The sequence below is a fragment of the Leucoraja erinacea genome, chromosome 5, assembly GCF_028641065.1.
Source record: "Leucoraja erinacea ecotype New England chromosome 5, Leri_hhj_1, whole genome shotgun sequence".
NCBI lineage: Eukaryota > Metazoa > Chordata > Chondrichthyes > Rajiformes > Rajidae > Leucoraja > Leucoraja erinaceus.
Window position 1 is genome coordinate 43,721,793 of NC_073381.1, and position 21,153 is coordinate 43,742,945.

General features: G+C 41.1%; 1 protein-coding gene across 23 annotated transcripts in view; it reads right to left on the reverse strand.

Moving 5' to 3' along the window:
- The window catches only part of dtnba (dystrobrevin, beta a), a 446,182-nt gene that overhangs the window by 286,366 nt on the left and 138,663 nt on the right, over positions 1 to 21,153 (reverse strand). For all 23 annotated transcript variants that reach the window (XM_055635471.1, XM_055635453.1, XM_055635463.1 and 20 more), the window contains one exon: positions 2,375 to 2,442. In XM_055635471.1, coding sequence (XP_055491446.1) covers positions 2,375 to 2,441 — 67 coding nt within the window. In that variant the 5' untranslated portion in view covers position 2,442. The remainder of the gene's footprint in view (positions 1 to 2,374; positions 2,443 to 21,153) is intronic.

Here is a 21,153-nt window from a genome sequence, read left to right on the forward strand (position 1 = left end):
CTTGAATCTTCTCCTCTCACCATTTACAAGTGAGCTTCCTATTATGCTAGGCCTTGGTTATGACTGCACCTGCTAAGGGAGCCCTTTCCCCCCCATCAGCGTTCAAAACTGAACACTGCTTTAAGACCAAGGTGGCCCCATGGATCTTTTCAATTACCTGCCAGCTCTTTTGACCATCTCTGCCAAATAACGGAAATATACAGACAGACTTGATACACTGCAGTTTGCCTCCTGATCCAATACATCCACAGCAGACATCATCTCCTTAACTCTAAACACATCTCTAGAACAACTAGAGAACAAGGACACCTATGACAATCAGTCTGAACAAGGGTCCCGACCCGAAACGTCACCCATTCCTTCTCTCCAGAGATGCTGCCTGTCCCGCTGAGTTACTCCAGCATTTTGTGTCTTCCTTCAATTTAAACCAGCATCTGCAGTTCTTTCTTACACACCTATGACCTATGTATTGACTATTGCTAAGCCTTCTACACATCAGTTTCAACCAAACTGATCTCCAAACTCCTGGACCAAGGAATCAGCACCCTTCCTCTGCCACTGAACCTTCTGACCAATTGTCTGCAGTCAGTGAGGCTAGGCAAGAACACATCCTCCACAGTAATTATCAAGTTAACCGCAAAGATGCTTTCTCAGCACCCTACTATACTCCCTATACATAGGTGTGTGGCCAAATTTAGATCTAACTCCATCAACAAGTATGCAGTGGATACCACTGTAATGGGATGGATCTCGCACAATAATGACGCAGAGTACGGGGAGGAGATGGAGAGCTTTGTAACATGGTGGCAGGACAACATCCTCTTCTTTCATATGACTTTCATATGAAGAAATACGGGATAGACTCAGCTTGTACACGCTAGAATTTAGAAGATTGAGGGGGGATCTTATAGAAAATTACAAAATTCTTAAGGGGTTGGACAGGCTAGATGCAGGAAGATTATTCCCGATGTTGGGGAAGTCCAGAACTAGGGGTCACAGTTGAAGGATAAGAGGGAAGTCTTTTAGGACCGAGATGAGAAAATAATTTTTTTACACAGAGTGGTGAATCTGTGGAATTCTCTGCCACAGAAGGTAGTTGAGGCCAGTTCATTGGCTATATTTAAGAGGGAGTTAGATGTGGCCCTTGTGGATAAAGGGATCAGGGGGGTATGGAGAGAAGGCAGGGACGGGATACTGAGTTGGATGATCAGCCATGATCATATCGAATGGCGGTGCAGGCTCGAAGGGCCGAATGGCCTACTCCTGCACCTATTTTCTACGGTTCTATGTTTCTTCAATGTCAGTAAAATGAAGGTTAATTATTGACTCCAGGAAGCATGGTGGAGTACATGCCCTAATCAGTATCAAATATGTTGATGGAAATGGTTGAGTGCTTCCAGTTCCTGGCCATAAAGATCTATCCTGGACCAAACACATTGATGCTGCAGCCACAAAAGCACACCAACATTGCCTGGGGTGATGGGAGAGACAGTTGTGATATATCCAATCTCACTCCCAATTTGTGTCTTTTAGATAGACGCATGGGTGTGATGCGAATGGAAGAAAATGGATTATTTGCGGTCATTTCCCCTGATATCACAATCGCCATGAACATTGTGTGACAGAGGGCCTATTCATGTGCTGTATTGTTCTACGTTAACAATCCTTCTTCCTGAGATGAGGACATTTGTCATGTCTCCAACGAATCTGACAAACTTCTACAGGTACACTGCAGAAAGCATTCTGTCAGGTTACATCACAGCTTGGTTTAGGAACAGCTCTGCCCAAGACCTCATGGAACCACAGAGAGTTGTGGATGTAGCCCAGTCCATCATACTGACTGGACTCCCCACCATTGACTCCATCTTCACTCCTCCCTGCCGCGGGAACACAGCCAACATAATCAAGGATCTTTTCCACCCCAGTCATTCCTTCTTCTACGCCCTTTCCCATTGGGCAGAAGATACAGAAGCATGAAAACCCACAACACCATAGTCTGGAACAGCGTCTTTCCCTCTTGTATTAGACTTCACAATGGTTCTTCTACGAGCTGGATACAGTCCTGATTTTCCAATCTACCTTATTGTGGACACTGAACCCTTTCTTATGGAATAGTTATGTCACAATGTTGAGAAACTATATTCTGCACTGAGATTTTCTCTTCATCTCCCTTTTGAACGTACTTGCCTTGATTGTATTCATGTATAGTATTATCTGTTTTGATTGGATAGCATACATACAAAAGCTTTTCACTGACGCGCAATTACAACATTTGCGTTACAATTTATTAAATGAGCATTTGATGTAAACCCATGTTAACCACTTTAATACTAAAGACTTTTTATTTGGACCAACACAAATACAGGATACTTACTCATATCCATAAATAGTTGCCTCTTCTCAACCATGGTCTTCCCTCTCCTTCCGCACTCCTCAATCATTCTAATGAAAGAGAGAGAAATTATTGTTTGAAGGACATCAGCAATTTCTAAAAAAAAGATCACTTTATGTTCATCATAATATGTTTTTTTTTTCATATGTGGTTATAACCCGCCCCAATTGTGAACCCTGACGAGAAAGTATTCAAAGCACCAGCCAATGAAAGTATTCAATGACCCAAGCCAAAATAAGTTTACCCAACTAAATACAATAATGAAACTCTCCCCGCAAACAATCAGACAATGAGAAAATAAATATGCTGCCTTGAATCACAAAATATTTTTTTACCATAGCCCTGAGGGATAAAGGTTCACAAATGTATACCAATCATATTTCACATAAGTAAATTACAGAAAAAAAAAAACGAGACAAAGCCGCATCAGCCTCATGTGCATACTCTCCACATTTGATTTATGCAGATGGTCGCTGACAGTTCAATGATCTTTTTAAAATGTACACGTTTATTAACATTTTCCAAAATTTAATACATTTAAAGCCCTGGTCCACGGTACGAATTCATTGCAAGAGTTCTCCCGAGTTTGCCTTGATTCGATCTCATAAATTTAAGGTAATGGCCACTCGTCGGTACTCGGGGCTCTCGTGGACATTTTTCAACATGTTGAAAAATCTTCACGAATCTTCCCGTGCTTACCTGCCATTAGCGAGTCTTCCCGAGTACCTGCCGTTAGCGTTACGAGCCGCTAAGAGATGTCCCCGAGCTCCGGCGTACCCGCTACGTTCATTCTCCGTGCTTACCACGAGTTTGATTTTTTTTAAACTCGAGAGAGCTCTTGGAATGAACTCGCACCGTGGGACAGGGCTATTACAAACATTTTTTGGTCTGTAATTTATTTCTGTGAAATATGATTGGTATACATTTGTGAACCTTTATCCCTCAGGATAAATGAATTACAAATGAACTGACTTGCAGAATCCTACTTCATGCAAATGCTCCAATACATTTTAAGCATATTTTTCAAGTTAGTAATAATAACAATAAATAAAAAGTTTCACGGTGTTCATTCATGACTGGTTACACTATATACTCCATTAAGTTAATGATGTGTAGTGTTAGGATGATTATTGAATTACGTGAAAGAGTTATAGCAATTGGATGTGGAGTGATACTGTATAGATGAATGTACAAAAGGCGTGTTTCTGATTTTGGACAAATTGGCTAACGAACAGTAATAAGCAACCGAATCCCAAGAACAGTACTTTGAAAAATATTAACATTGAACATAAATTATATTCCATAAGACAATGGACTGAATTAAGCTGGCAGTCGATGACAACCCCAGTGGGAACTACCGCTGTACAGTAGAGTGCATAGCCCACTCTATCCTGGATGAACCGAGTCACAGGGCATAGGTGTAGGGTGAGGGATAAAAGGTTTAGAGAAAACCAGAGAAAGATTTTTTCACCCAGTGGATAATAATAATAATAATAATAATAATAATAATAATAATAATAATAAATACTTTATTGATCCCCTCAGGGAAATTCAGATGTCCAGAAGCCAACCACCAACAAACCCACACATTCAGAATGAAAGCAGACAAAAAAAACATAAAATACAATATGGATAATAACTGAAAGCAATAAATATTTATAAAGACCCAGTAATTAAATATAAAAAATGCAAAGCATCCCCATACAGCCTAGCAGTCAGTATTATAAAATCTAATGGCTGCAGTTGTGAAGGATCTCCTGAACCGCTCCGTTCTACAGCGCAGGGAGAGGAGCCGGTTGTTGTTTCGTGTGCTCGTTTGACCCTCCAGAATTTCATGGAGGGGGTGTCCGGAGTAGTCGAGGATGACCTGCACCTTGCTCCTCATACGTCTCTCAAGCACATCCACCACAGAGTCCACTCTCCCCCCACAGCACTGAACTAGCTCGTTTTACCAGCTTGTCCAACTTCTTGCTGTTTTTAGCACTGATGTAGTAAAACAGCATGTTATTACGCACATTGAAGGATCTGAGCCTTCTGAGGAAAAAGAGTCTACTCTGTCCTTTTTTTGTAGAGGGCATCGGTGTTGACTGACCAGTCCAGTTTGTTATCAAGGTGCACTCCCAGATACGTATATGTCTGCACCACCTCAATGTCCACCGCTGCAATGTTAACCGGCTGAAGGAGGAGCTTGCACCCGCCAAAGTTAACCACCATCTCTTTGGTCTTGGTTGTATTCAGGATGAGACAGTTCTCTTTACTCCAGGCACAGAAAGCACTGGTCATGTCCCTGTATTCCTCCTCATGCCCGTTCCTTACACATGCCACAATCGCTGTGTCATCTGCATATTTCTGTATGTGGCATGTGTCAGACTTATAATTGAACTCTGCAGTATACAGGGTGAAGAGGAACGGGGCCAGAACCGTTCCCTGTGGGGCTCCAACATTGCACACCACTGTCCCGGAAACACAGTCCCCCAGCTTAACAAACTGTGGTCGACCCGTCAGGTAGTTGTATATCCAGGAGATAAAGGTGGAATCCATCCACATCTTCTCAAGCTTGTCTTTCAAAATCAGTGGTTGGATGGTGTTGAATGCACTTGAAAAGTTGAAGAACATAATCCTCACGTAGCCACCTGGTTCGTCCAAAAAGGAGTAAATCCGGTGCGGCATGCAGCGTCATCCACACCAATGTTCTCCGGGTGCGCAAACTGTAATGGGTCTAGTGCGTGCTGGACTTGTGGTCTCAGGAGACAAATAAGTAGCCGCTCCATTGTCTTCATGGTATGAGATGTAAGGTCTGTATGGTTGGAATCTTGAATATACTGTGTGATGTGGTCATGTAAATAGGTACTCTCTCAGCTTTTATACGACTAGACCAGTGCTTGAATCACTTAAGTATAGCAAGCTCTGAACCAAGTGCTGGTAAATAGAACTGAAAGGTAGTCATGCACTTCATGGGCCAACAAACTTGCTTCAATGCTGCATAACTCCATAGCTCTAATATTGGAGGGATGATAAACATTTTGCTTTATTCAAGTTTTTTAATAGATGGAAATAAATAGTTGTGAACACACACTTTAATTAGGAGCAATGTGTTTACCAGAGCAGTAAAGATTTAATTCAACTTAGCACTACATTTTTCAGAGCGTTGAAAGTTAAATAGGAATCATGAGAAAATTAAAAGGCACACAGCAAATTATTTATTTCATAAATACAAGCCAGAATAGGGTCTCAGGCCACTCGTGCCTACACCATAATTTATTCAGATCATGTCTAATCTCCCACTGATCTCTCATCGATGTCTGATTCAAAATTAATGTTATGAGAATACAAAATACATAATTGAAATCAAAGGGTGTTACAGTGACGCAGTGGTAAAGTTGCTGCCTTACAGCGCAAGAGGCACAGGTTCAATCCTAAAACTACGGGTGCTATCAGTATAGAGTTTGAACTTTCTCCCTGTGACTGCGTGGGTTTTCTCCGGTTGCGCCCATTGCCTTCACACTCCAAAGACGTACAGGTTTGTAGGTTAATTGGCTTCAGTAAAATTGTAAATTGTCCTTAGTGTGTGTAGGATAGTGCTAGTGTACGGGATCGCTGCTCAGCATGAATGGCGGGCCGTTGCCGCGTTGTACTTCTAAAGTCTAAAGTCTAAATTTTGCCTTATAATTGAAGTTCATTGAAAAACTTGCTTAAAAGAAAATGATAAAGATAAAGGAACAGTATTTAACTGCAAGAGAAAAGAACATCAGAATAGAAAACATGGTTCAAATATTAATTTAGCGATGACAATAAGGTGAAGCTTCCAATTATTTTTGACATGAAGTCGCTGGTGTTAGAATCACTTGGAATTTTCTTGTTTTATACTTGCTGAGCATGACTAAAAAAGGGGGCGTTTGCCACACCTGGGAGTAGGTGGGGTGGACATGAAGTGTGTCAGCCAGCTGTGAAAGATGGAAAGTGATGCAACCTATGTTCAAAGTGGAAGTGCAATAATGGTCTGGTTGGTGAAATTGCAACCAGCTGGAATAAAATGCGATGAGTTTTTCCTCGAGGTGGAACCTCCAACAAACTACAATCAGAGGGATTCTAAATAACAAATATGTGCCAATCATCTGGCAAATGGGCAGAGAAATGAAAGATGGAGCATAATCCAAGTCAGTGTCAAGTGGTCCACATTGGAAGGTTGGATGTCAGGGGAAACAATACAGTTAAAGTCCGGACCCTTAAAGCATTGATGCACAGACAGTGGGCCAAAGGGCTTGTTCCTGTGCTGCACTGTTCTATGTTCTGGGACACAGCAGCCCAGTTGATTGATATGCCCTCAAACATCTAAAACATTCACCACTGAAGGCTCAGAAATAAATCACTAATCCTTCACTATTGCAAAGTCTAAATCTAGAATTTCCACCCCAACTACACTGTGGGAGTTCCTGCACTTGGCCTGCAGCAGTTCCAGTAAGCACCACCTACACAAGGCTAATCAGAAGTTGGAAATAATTTCCGGCATTTAAGCATAGCAAATGTCTATAAATTAATCCTAAATCAACAAAATAGAGAGAGTACAGAGGAGATTTACTAGAATGTTGCCTGGGTTTCAACAACTAACTTACAGAGAAAGGTTGAATAAGTTAGGTCTTTATTCTCTGGAGCGCAGAAGGTTAAGGGGGGACTTGATAGAGGTCTTTAAAATGATGAGAGGGATAGACAGAGTTGATGTGGATCAGCTTTTCCCTTTGAGAATAGGGAAGATTCAAACAAGAGGACATGACTTCAGAATTAAGGGACAGAAGTTTAGGGGTAACATGAGGGGGAACTTCTTTACTCAGAGAGTGGTAGCGGTGTGGAATGAGCTTCCAGTGGAAGTGGTGGAGGCAGGTTCGTTGGTATCATTTAAAAATAAATTGGATAGGCATATGGATGAAAAGGGAATGGAGGGTTATGGTATGAGTGCAAGCAGGTGGGACTAAGGGAAAAAAGTTGTTCGGCACGGACTTGTAGTGCCGAGATGGCCTGTTTCCGTGCTGTAATTGTTATATGGTTATATGGTTATATGTTAAAGAAAACAAACTAATATTGGCAGCCTATCTGAAAACATGGCTGCAGTCATAGTTTCCTCTTGGAAATACATTCATGTTGTTATGAAATCAGTTTATGTCCCCTGGTCTGGGACAAAATGCATTGCAATTACCGTTGTGATTCTTATGCTGGAGGCTGACTAATGTGCACTTAGCAGAACGTATTCAAAGCACTTGTGAAGCTGAAATTCTGCAGTGATCGAACGAAGATTAATGAAAATGTGTCAATGGATCGATAAACAAGAATTTTGAAAAAATCAATAGAAAATAATCAACAATTGCAATCAGGGACTGCTTTTTATGTAAATAAAAATGTCCAACCTCCACCTTCTCCCATGCATGACGAGGCTGGTCCATAAGGAGGAAATTTAACTTTATTTTACAGAGAGAGGTGCATGTCACCATTATCGTATCACTGTAATTAAACTTGCTTAAAGTGCTGCGAAAGTAAAGGAAAGAGTTAAGGAGTGTCGATAAATCTGGGTGGGCACACAGGAATGCAAAAGTAAGGGGAAAATACAATAGCTATGAAGTTGACATAAGTAAAGCAAAGAGCAGGAACAATCGTGTCTATCAGGTTGGCAGATTGTTGGCAGCTTGCGGCCTACCTACATGCAATTTGTAATATGGCTGAGGAGCACAGATGCAAGAACGGAACTCACTATCAAAACATGGAGGGGACGGGGACACAATTTTTTGACGGTCACGCGCGCATGCGCACACTCACACACACGCGAGGATTCAGAGGCTGAATCCAGCGGTAAAAACGGCGATTTTAAAATCGGGATCACAAAAATCTGGGGGGGGGGGGGATGTCCCCCACCTCTCAAAACATGGGGGGGACATGTCCCCTCTGGCCCCCCCGGGTTTTCCACTGTTGCACAGATGCAACATTTCTATGCATGCTGATGACACAAGGCTAAGTGGGACGTTGTGTCGTGGTGCTGCTTCAAAGGTGATAAATACAAGCTAAATGGGAGACTACAGGAGTAAAAGCGGAGTAATATTCACACCACCAAAATGCCAGGCGTATCGTCAATACTACTCAAAACCTCAGCAACATCCAGGACAAAGCAGCCCATATTTCTGGCATCCCATCAACCAAGCAACATGCTGTGTGTTATCATCCATTGAAAATAAATAACACACAGGTAAAATAAAAATAACATCCACAATCCCAAGGCTTGCATACATTCATGCTTATCCATATTATCATATTTAGCATACTAGAACTGCATGTATTCGTAATTGCTTTTGATTAATCCCATACATGCGAGGCAATTTTATTCTATCAGCAAATGTGATGTGATGTACCCAGTGTACGGTTTGCCCAGGCGATCTCAATATCCAAGTGCGAGGTTACAATTTAAAATAATAGATGACAATGGTTTGGATTCACATGAAATTATAAATTCACAGCCAGGCCTCCAAATAATATGAAATTAAGTATGCATCATCTTCCCCACAACTTACACTTGGAGTGGCATCCACTCAAACTAATCATAGATAAGCCACTGGCTTCACTACCTTTTAAAAGCTGTGGAAGTGTGGGGTGAAAGTGTACATAATCTGGAAGGAGAACTAGATATACAATGTAATGTGATAAAATTCAAGTCAAGAATGGTTAATTGCCAGAGGAACCGACAAAAGAACAAGTAAATTCTTACTTGCTGTAGCTTCACTGATCCATTAACAAAATATGACACGAATAAATAAACACTATTCAATAATAAATATTCAATAGGACCATCAAAACATTGTCCATAGAAGGATCATGGTTGCCGAGGTAGGGTTATGATCCAGAACCTGTCCACCAATTTCATAAGGAGAGCGCCGTTATTGTTCTTTGTATAGCCAAATAAATGGAATTTAACCTGTTCTGAAGCACTTTTATCTAAGCAAGTCAGTTTTCCCTTTTAGTAACTTCGTCATTGAGTTATAGAGTCATACAGCATGGAAACAGGCCCTTCTGCCAAACCCACACCGACCAACATCAGCCTGCGTTTGGCCTATATTCGTCTAAGCTTGTCCTATCCATGTACCAAAGATAGACACAAAATGATGGAGTAACTCAGCTGGATAGGCAGAATCTCTGGATAGCAGGAATGGGTGGCATTTCGGGTTGAGGCCTTTCATCAGACTAAGAGCCAGGGGAGAGCGAGGAAACAATAGTCTATTTTACATTTTCCTTGAACTACATCAGTTGTGATCTCTTACACTTCCTTATCTCTGTAACACCCTCTCCCCGACGCTCAGTCTGAAGAAGGGTCTCAATCTGAAACGTGGCCCATTCCTATCCAGAGATGCTGCCTATCCAGCTGAGTGACTCCAGCATTTTGAGTCTATCTTCGGTGTAAACCAGCAACTACATTTCCTTCCTACACTATCCATGTACCAGTCCAATTGTTTCTTAAAAGTTGTGATAGTACCTGCTTCAACTATCTCCTCCAACAGCTTGTTCCATGCAATAACCACCCTTAGTGTGAAAAAGTTATCCCTTCGATTCCTGTTAAATCTTATCCCCTTCACCTTAAACCTATGTCCTCTGGTTCTCAATCACTCTACTCTGGGCAAGAGATTCTGTGTGTCTATCCAATCTATTCCTCTCATGACTTTGCATACGTCTATAAGATCACCCCTCATCCTCCTACTCTCCAAGGAAAAGTCCTAGCCAGCTCAACCACTCCCTATAGCTCAGACCCTTGAGTCCTGACAACATCCTCGTAAATCTTCTCTGTACCATTTCCAACTTGACTACATCTTTCCAACAAAATGGTGCCCAGAACTGAACACAATACTCTAAATGCAGCCGCACTAACGTCTTAGACAACTGCAACATGACCTGCCAACTACTTTGATAATCGCAGCAAATAAATATTAAGTATGCAGAATTTTTCCAGAAAGGAAACAGGAATTTGGAGGAGAAACCCCCCATGTCATCCTTCGCTAATTTCAACTACCTCTACCACCCCAACTCCTCAAGCACCAATCTGTGAATGGTACATGATTATTATCACAGAATTCTACGTTATAATTACTGAAAATAATCTTACTCCTCAGTGTAAAACAGCAAAATAAGAGGTCACTGTAGAATTTACAAAGTAATTCAAGGTGATTTTTACTTCAGGTACATTTTACTCTAAGCAGCCATTGAAAAAAAATCAATGCCAAGAACCTTCAAGTGATTTTGGACCGACTCCAACTGCCCATAAATAAAGTCAAATTTGATGGATAAAGTATGAAACAAATAACATCTATACCTTTAAACAACAGGGGAAGCTGCAACAACTCCAGAGATTTCTCACTCTCCTCAACATCACAGGTAAAGTCTTTGACAGAATCAATTTAACTTCATTGCTCACTAGATCCACCTGGAATTACATACAGATTCATAGCAGGAAGATAACTTGCAGGCACAATAACCCCATGATGCCAAATTCTCGGAAAATTAGGGGAAACATTTGGTCGTATTTGTACAAATAAAATCTCCAACACTGTGCAAAGTGAACCAGAGATCTGTCTGTACACCAGTTAATAGGAAGGACATACAGAAATATCCTGGAAAATAACAGAGGCACCAATAATCGTGGACTTAAACTACTGCAATATTTCCTACCAGACAAGGAAGAAGACATTGCTAGCTCTCATTCTAAGAATGAAATAACTCCTATTAAATAAGCATCAGCAGGAAAAAGAATACAGAAATAGTATTCATCGTGATAAGGCTGCTTTGATTATTTTTTTTTTACATGATTAATGAATAATCAATTAAAGAGACTACATTTCTAAATTCTCTTCTCTAAAAGCTAGTACGATAATAAGATGGTACGATAATTCCTTGTTTTGTAAGTAAATGTTTGATAACTTTTCAGCCAGGTAATACAGTGAAGCTGAGCAAAAACATAAACCTAACCAATTAGTTAAATGCATTCAGAAAATCCCGAACAACAAAATGATGAATAACTGGATTGATTTTCAAGGCAAGAAGGTGAACATTTGGTGTGACTTTCTTGTGAACAAAAAGAATATGAATTTAGCGCAGAGCAAGCATTTTGAAACAATTTTCAAATATCATCTGGAACACAAACATGCCTTCAAATTTGACCCAGTTCCTTCAAACAAGTCAATTGGCATTCAATCTTGCACAAACCAGGGAACAATTATTTTGCATTTCAAGAAGCAATCAACAAAAAAACCCAAGTTTGTTATTGAACATTTGACAGCTTTAGACAGAATTTTGTTTGAAACTTTGACCGAAAATGTCATCATCAAAAATGACTGGAAAGCATAAGGTCTGATAAATCCGACGTACGAGAAAAGGGAATTTGTGATATGGTCTCTCCAGAATGTCTAGAAGCCAAAGCCAATGGTGTCATATACAATACAATACAATACAATTTATTTGTCATTTGAACCCCATTGGGGTTCAAACGAAATGTTGTTTCTGCAGTCATACACACAAAAAAGAACCAAGACACAACACAATTTACAAAAACATCCATCACAGCGCATCTCCTCCTCGCTGTGATGGAAGGCAAAGACTTATCTCTCCCCTGCACTTCCCATTCTCCTCCTGATGTCAGAGTCAAAGTCAAAGCCCCAGGCGGGCGATGGTAATTGTCCCGCGGCCATTTACGCCGTGCCGAGTGATGCAAGGCCGCTCTCCAGATCTTGTTGTTGGAGCCCCCGGCGGGCTCTAGCAAAGTCCCGCAGCCATTCCAAGCCGCGCAGAGCGATGATGTAAGGCCCCGCTCCAGGTAATCTTCAACCCCGCATCTCGGGCGGGTGAAGTCGCCGTTGTGGAAGCCCCAAAAAGCAGTCTCCCAGCAGGGACTCCCGGGCTCCCGGTGTTCCTGTCTGCCAGACCTGCAGTAAGCCTCCGAATCCCCGGGGTCGGGTCGCAGCAGCTCGCCACCACCGCTCCTCCCGCTCCGAACTCGGCCAGCTCCGTGATGGTAAGTACGATCCACGACTGGAGCCCCAGGTCGTTCCTGCTGGAGGCCGCTCCACGGTGCTCGGCCCCAACGACTACGGAGACCCGACAGAGAAAAGGTCGGGTTCACCGTGCAGGGGATAGATTTTTTAAAGTTTCCCCCACCCCCTGCCCCCCACACACATACCCACATATTCAAGCCTGCAAGACAATTTGAAGACATTGAAGCGAGAAAATGCTGTCCTGGAAAGCACACTTGAAAAGATGTACAGAGCAAGCATAATTCTTCCTAGCTCAGCTGAATCTGAAAGATATTTTAGTGCTGATGTTTTGACTTCTTCAAAATTAATCAATTAATCAGTTAATCAGAATGCATATCAACATCATTTCAACTGCCTTACATTGGCAATGGAAAAATCAAGGAGCAATCCAGCATGCTTCTTGGATTAGAGGGCATTAGTTGCAAGGAAGCAAATAGTTGTTTTTCACACTTTAGACAAAGTATGTACCACAGGGAACGGTAAGGATTACATTTTTTGTCAATGCCCACAACAAACATTGAGGAGAACAGTAGAATACTTCTAAAGACACAGCCAGATTATTGAAAGGATTAGGCAGATGGCAGATAAAGTTGAACACAGAAATGCAAAGCGATGCATTTAGTTCTGAGGACCAAATAAATTTTAACAATACATTACTAAAGCGGTTGCAAACATCCAGGAACTATATTAATACACAGCAGGACAGTAAAAAAAAATCATGAAATATTCTGGGCTTCAGAATTTATGGCATAGACACAATCTCCAGGAAACTTCACTCATGCTATTGAGGGAGTTGCACGTAGGTTCACAAGGTTAATTCCCAGGATGGTGGGACTGTCATATGCTGAGAGAATGGAGCGGCTGGGCTTATATATTCTGGAATTTAGAAGGATGAGAGGGTATCTTATTGAAACATATAAGATTATTAAGGGTTTGGACAAGCTAGAGGCAGGAAACATGTTCCCAATGTTGGGGGAGCCCAGAACCAGGGGCCACTGTTTAAGAATAAGGGGTAAGCCATTAGAACAGAGATGATGAAACATTTTTTCACACAGTCTGTGGAATTCTCTGCCTCAGAGGGCGGTGGAGGCCAGTTCTCTGGATACTTTCAAGAGAGAGCTAGATAGGGCTCTTAAAGATAGCGGAGTCAGGGGATATGGGGAGAAGGCAGGAACGGGGTACTGATTGTGGATGATCAGCCATGATCACATTGAATGGCGGTGATGGCTTGAAGGGACAAATGGCCTACTCCTGCATCTATTATCTATTGTCTATTGAAACATTGTTGAGCCAGAACATGATTCTTGGAATCGCGCTTCAAGGAGGAAATGAAAACCTTTGATAAACATATTTTCCCGAAATGTGGATTGAACAGAGAGGAAAGAGATGCAACTCTTAAGTAGAGAAGGTTCAGAGACAATAGACAATAGGTGCAGGAGTAGACCATTCGGCCCTCTGAGCCAGCACCGCCATTCAATGTGATAATCGCAGATCATTCCCAATCAGTACCCTGTTCCTGCCTTCTCCTCATATCCCCTGACTCCGCTATTTTTAAGAGCCCTATCTAGCATCATCCTTCTAAACTCCACAGTGTACAAGCCCAGCTGCTCCATTCTCTCAGCATACGAGTCCCGCCATCCTGGGGATTAACCTTGTAAACCTACGGTGCACTCCCTCAATACAAGAATGTCCTTCCTCAAATTAGGGAACCAAAACTGCACACAATACTCCAGGTGTGGTCTCACTAGGGCTCTGTACAACTGCAGAAGGACCTCTTTGTCCCTATATTCGATTCCTCTTGTTATAAAGGCCAACATGCCATTCGCTTTCTTCACTGCCTGCTGTACCTGCATGCTTACTTTCATAGACTGATGTACAAGGACCCCCAGATCCCGTTGTACTTCCCCTTTTCCCAAATTGGCGATTTTTAGATAATTATCTGCCTTCCTGTTTTTGCTACCAAAGTGGATAACCTCACATGTATCCGCATTAAACTTTTTCTGCCATGCATCTGCCCATCCTCCTCACATTTCACACTGCCACCCAGCTTTGTGTCATCTGCAAATTTGCTAATGTTACTTTGAATCCCTTCATCCACATCATTGATGTATAATGTAAATAGCTGCGGTCCCAGCACCGAGCCTTGCGGTACGCCACTAGTCACTGCCTGCCATTCTGAAAGGGACCCGTTAATCCCTACTCTTTGTTTCCTGTCTGCCAACCACTTCTCTATCCATGTCAGCACTCTACCCCCAATACCATGTGCCCTAATTTTGCCCACTAATGTCCTATGTGGGACCTTATCAAATGCCTATGTGGGACCTTGTCAAAGACAGTAGAAACAAAAAACTGCAAGTGCTGGTTTATACCAAAGATAGACACAAAATACTGGAGTAACTCAGAGGGTCAGGCAGCATCTCTGGAGAAAAAGGATTGGTGAAGTTTTGTATCGGGACCTTTTGGGTCGGGACCCTTCCCGACCCAAAACATTACCCATCCTTTTTCTCCAGAGATGCTGCCTAACTTGCTGAATTACTCCAGCACTATGTGTCTAATATCCAGAGAAGATTTGATAGAATGATCCAACAAAAACAAAGATAAACTAGCTCTACTGGCCAAAGATTCAAGAAACAAAGTACACAGAGTACACATTTAAGTAGAGAGCATGGATAAACGACTTGAATAGGGACGTAGGCGGACTGAATAATGGGTTTGCGGACACAAAAAAATTGGCAGAAAAACAAACACTAAAGAAAATTGTGAAAGTGTATAGAGGGACATAGATCAGTTGGAAAGTTGAGAGGAGCCATAGAATTTAATCAAGACAAATGTGCGGTAATTCATTTTGTTTCATTAGACGCTAACAAGACACAGACAGTAAATACCAAACACCTTAGGAATGTTGGCGTACAAAGGGACCTTTTAGATGCAAGAAAAAGTGTAGAAAGGAACTGCAGACGCTCGTTTATACCGAAGATAGGCTCAAAATGCTGGAGTAACTCAGCAGGTCAGACAGCATCTTTGGAGAAAAATAGGTGACATTTCAGGTCGGACACTGAAACGTCACCTAATCTTTTTCTCCAGAGATGCTGCCTGACCCACTGAGTTCCTCGAGCATTTTATGTCTATCTTCGTTTTGAGTCGGAACCCTTCTTCAGAGTCTGAAGAAGAGTTCCAAACTGAAATGCCACCGATTGTTTTTCTCCAGAGTTGCTGCCTGACCCACTGAGTTACTCCAACATTATGTGTCTATCTTAGGGATGCAAGAATGCAACTTCCTGAAATTAGTGACACAGGTCGGTCAAGTGGTGAAGACATTCAGCATACTTGCCCGCGTTGGCTAAGGCACTGAGCATCAGTGGTGGGATGTCACATGTCAGCAACATAACACACTGGTCAGGCCACAGGTGAAATATTGTGCATAGTTCTGGTCACCACAAGAAAGATGATGATGCCTGGAATGGATGATTTTTCTCACAAAGAGAGACATAGAAAGATAAATTGGAATTATTCTCAGAGGAACATAAGAGGCTATCAAATGACTTTACGTCTACATCTATCAATCTATCTATATATTATATATTACTAAAATAAATCTATCTATCTATCTATCTATCTATCTATCTATCTATCTATCTATCTATCTATCTATCTATCTATCTATCTATCTATCTATCTATCTATCTATCTATCTATCTATCTATCTATCTATCTATCTATCTATGTATCTATCTATCGTATGTGATCCCAGAACTATGTCAAAACGGTACATGTTATAATTTTTGCACCACCTTACTCACAATCGTCTTGTGGTGGTTTGTGTCAATTTTCGATCAGATTGTTGTTGTATTTTACAATTGTCAAGCCCTACCTGCTAAATTGTTGCTATCCCAGGAAACTGAGTTCTTGCCAGCAAATGACCTTCAGGGGAAGAATCTGCCTGCCTAACCCAGCACATTTGTGATTGCAAAGCCTTTTAATTGCTCACTAAATTGAAAGTTTAATGATTAGATTTGGATAACAGTGAATAGGAACGTAGATGGCCTTGTTGGTGGCACCTACACCATATTAAAGAATAAAAAAAATGTTAGTGCAATCGCATTTTATTTAAGTTTAAAATGAGGGAGGGTGAAAAAATGAACTGGCCTGCACAGTTGGGGGCTATGGGTGAGTGGTGGAATATTGCATTGGGGGAGTGGGTTGTGTTGGGGGAAAGGGGGAGTGGTGGATTCTTGCATTGGGGAACGGGTTGCGTTGGGAGACCATGCCTCCCATGGGGGCTAAGGGAGACTGGTCGAATATTGTGTTACAAATGAGCCGACCTGCACAGTTGGGGGCTATGGGTGAGTGGTGCAATATTTCGTTGGGGGACTAGGCCTCCCGTAGAGGCTATGGGTGAGTGGTTGAATATTGCATTGGGGGAACGGATTGCACTGGGGGACCAGGCCTCCCGTGTGACAGGGACCCAAAGGGTACTACTTGATCTAGTATATATTACTAAAACTCTCATTTTGTATGTTTCTATGCCTGCGTGCGAGTATGTCTGTCTGCGTATGTGATGCCAGAACTATGCCAAAACCGTGCACGATAGCGCTACAATTTTGTGTTGGGGGACCAGGTCTCCCATGGGGGCTAAGAATAAGTGGTTGAATATTGCGTTAAAAATGAGCCAACCTGCACAGTTGGAGGGCTATGGGTGAGTGGTGGAATATTGCTTTGAGGGAATGGGTTGCTTTGGGGGACCAGACCTCCCATTGGGGCAATGGGTGAGTGGTCAAATATTGCTTTGGGGAACGGGTTGCATTGGGGGACCAGGCCTCCCATGTGACAGGGACCTAATGGGTCCCAGTTGGTCCAGTAGGTTTATAAAATTATGAGGGGCATAGATAGGTAAAATGGTCAGAAACTTTTTCCCAAGGCTGGGGTAGTCTAAAACTGGAGAGCATAAGGTTAAGGCGAGAGGGAAGAAATTTGAAAGGAGATCCAAGGGGAAGGTTTTCCACACACAGGATGGTGGTGATATAGAATCAGTTACCAGAGGATGTGGTAGAGGCAAATATAATTACAACATTAAAAAATTTGGACAGGCAGTTGGATGAGAAAAGAGTAAAGGGATTCAGGCCTAATGCAGACAAATAAGATTAGCATGGATAGGCAGCAAGATCAGCATGGGCGAGTTAGGCCACAAGTGTCCATTTCTGTACTGTCCTACTCTATGACTCGGCATTAACATTTCAAAAACATTTTGCATGTCAACTCTGTTTCTCCACCTATCCATGCGGCCTGCTATTGCTGGGCATTTCCAATATTATTTTTAGTTATAAAAGTGTATAACTGAGTCATGCCTGAATGAATGCAAGCTTGCACTGAGCAAAATGCTGGCTCTAGACTCTGATGCAGAGTCCAACAAGGCAGAAACAACTTCTGCAGACTTCCCAACACTCAGGCTGGGAAAGTTGCCCACTGAACAGGGCCAGATTAGGCCTGGCAATGGTGCAGAAGTCCCATTAAAATTAATTGGAAAAACGGTCTGCCACGAGAAAAATAAATAGAGCGATTCATTTGATTTAGTCAAGTTATTTTAAAGTATCAAAGTTGTCTGCGTGAGCCAACGAAAACTCAATTCTTTTGTCAGTTTTTTTATTTTTTAAACTGCTTTAAATAGTTTTTGTTATTAAAAGGGTTTTTTTGCCAGGACCCTCAGAACTTTAATGCATTGTGCCAAAAAGCTTGAGGAGGGCTCTGATCAACGTGCTGGAATGTGACTTCCTGAGGAAGATTCATGCCTGGACCATGCTGAAAGAAACAGGTCGGTCCAGGAGCCAGTGAACAGTGATCCCAGGGCAGCTGAAGGTTTGGTCCAATGCCTCTTCAGTAAGAAATTGCAGCACTGAATCAACATGAAAATTTGTTGACAAATTGACCTCCTGGTGTGTCTCAATGACAGCAGAGTGAACATATATTAATCTGGTTGCGACAACAATCACCATGGAAAAATATTCACATTTTTGTTTAAAAACTGTATCAAAATATTTATATAGCAAATCTGACAATTGGAGCCAGTAAAGATTGGTGATTAATCTGCTGCAATCATTAATTATTTGTAATAAGAAGGAACTACAGATGCTGGTTTATACCAAAGATAAATATAAAATGCTGGAGTAACTCAGCAGGTCAGGCAGCATCTCTGGAGGAAATGATTGGTGTAAACTTAAATATCCTTCCTCACTGTCTACTCGACCGCCTATTTTGGTGGCATCCACAAATTTACTAACAATGTTAACGACATTGTTAATATGCATCATTAATATGCATATGCTACATACATGTGCATGCACATGCATGAATGCATGTCTACATATACACATATCTATATTACTAAAAGTCTGATCTTCACTTCCTGTTGTTCTGTATATTGATTTTAGAAAAAGCGCTGCCACTTACGGCTGTGATATTTGGCCATCTTACTCACAGTCCCCCTCCGCTGCACAGGACATGAGGATTTTTCCCATCAATGAAAAATAAAAGAGTTATTCGTGTTTAAAAAATGTTGAGATTCCTTCTCTTGAAGGCCACGCCCCTTCTTGAACGACTATAAAGCCCGGAAGTGTGGAGATGCCTCAGTCAGACTCTGCAAGATGGGGGAGCAAGAGGGTCACGTCTCTCAGTCTGAGCTGTGAATAACACTGAACACATTTCTACCAAACTGTGAGTGTGGCTTTACTGACCTTGAGTGCCCTTAATGTGGTTTGAAAATGAAAATGTGGTTGATTTGAAATAAAGCACAGCAAATGGTTGTTGGTGGTGGTTGGTTTGAAATAAAGCACAGCAAATGGTTGTTGGTGGTGGTTGGTTTGAAATAAAGCACAGAAAGTGGTTGTTGGTGGTGGTTGGGTTGAAATAAAGCACAGCAAATGGTTGTTGGTGGTGTTGGTTTGAAATAAAATCAATCAATCAATCAAAGACATTATTGTCATTCAAAAATACACCAAGAAATGCAAGTCTGAATGCAATATCAAACAGTAAAGAACGTAAAGGACAGCCCTGACTAGTACCTCGAAAGAGCCTGAAAAAAGGGGATCTCTGAATTATTGGTAAGTACAGAAGCCTGAGATATATGATATATCAGCTTGATCCAAGAAATACATTTTGGAGTAATTTTAAATTTTTCAAACGTATTGAATAAGTATTCCCATGCTACTCTATCAAACGCCTTCTCGGCATCAAGTGAAATGACACATTCTGGGGTTTTATTTGATGCTGTATATACAATATTCATTAATCTCCTTACGTTAAAATATGAGTAACGAATTTTAATAAAACCTGTCTGATCTTCAGAAATAATTTGCGGTAAAATATTTTCCAATCTCATAGCTAATATTTTGGAAAGAATTTTGGAATCTACATTTAACAGTGATATAGGTCTATATGGTCACTTCAGTAGGGTTTTTTTTTAAGAATTAAAGAAATAGATGCTTCATAAAAGGATTGTGGTAATCCATTCCTTAAAAAGGCTTCTTTAAATACCTTGCATAGCCAGGGAGACAATAAGCTTGAAAAATACTTTAAAAATTCTACTGTGAACCCATCTAAACTGGGAGCTTTATCAGAATTCATTGAAAGGATTGCTTTCTGTATGTTTTCCTCTGTGATGGGTTCATCAAACAACAGAGACTCGTTATGTGGTAAATTTGGCAAGTTCAGTTTCTTTAAAATCTCATGCATTATATTTGAATTAGTAGGAAATTATGATTGGTATCGAAAGATGGTATAATATTCCTGAAAAGATTTATTAATTTCGTCATTGTCTATAGTTAGTGTACAATCCCGTTTACTCACTTTAGTAATCTGACGTTTAGCCGTCACCCCTTTCAACTGTTTAGCGAGTAATTGACCAGATTACCATGATCTTCGACTTAAAGGTTGACTCTTAAAATCAATAATGCAAGTAAAAACCATGGGTAATTAGCAGGATAATTAGCAGAATGCAGTGAAAACTTATGTGTGCAGGTAGGTTTGCAGTTACATCTCAAATGTCAGCAGTTAAGTTTAATTAAAATGGTTTTCTTTATCCATTCGTAACTGGTCATAGTGCAAGTGGAAGTGCTGCTAACTGGGGCATCAGTAGGTGCTCAGACATCTTGGAATTCTCTTTTTTCTGCAGTTCAATTTTCATACAATGAACGGTAAATGAGAAAACCCAATGAGGAAAATAAAGTTCTTCTGAGAACCCTCTGGCTGAGGATACAATGTTCATACCCAGAACACTATCTGCCCATTAACTTTATATCAGGCAGGGAAAGTGCATGGCCATGTTTATTAAACGAGTTAATCTGTTTGATTTATTGCTGGGACATTTTTAACACAGCTGCTATGTACACACATATACACTCGTACATGCTTTTATCTCCAGCAAACTGTCAAAAATGCAAGGTTATTTTTGATGTACGCATGGAATGGCAATATAATTTATGCCAGGATACAGATTATTAACTAAGTATCATGAAAACACTGCCAGAGAGCCATCTGCCCTCGTAACAATTTGTACTTCCAATTTGGCAGTAGACTTTTGAAAGATAAAGTATTATATTTTAAGAGCCTACTTTAAGCTTACTCATGACAAAACCATGAAAAACATGAATGTTTTCGGACATGAAAAAAATTATTTAACAACCAGAGAAACATTTGAAATATTTCCGAGATCCAGAC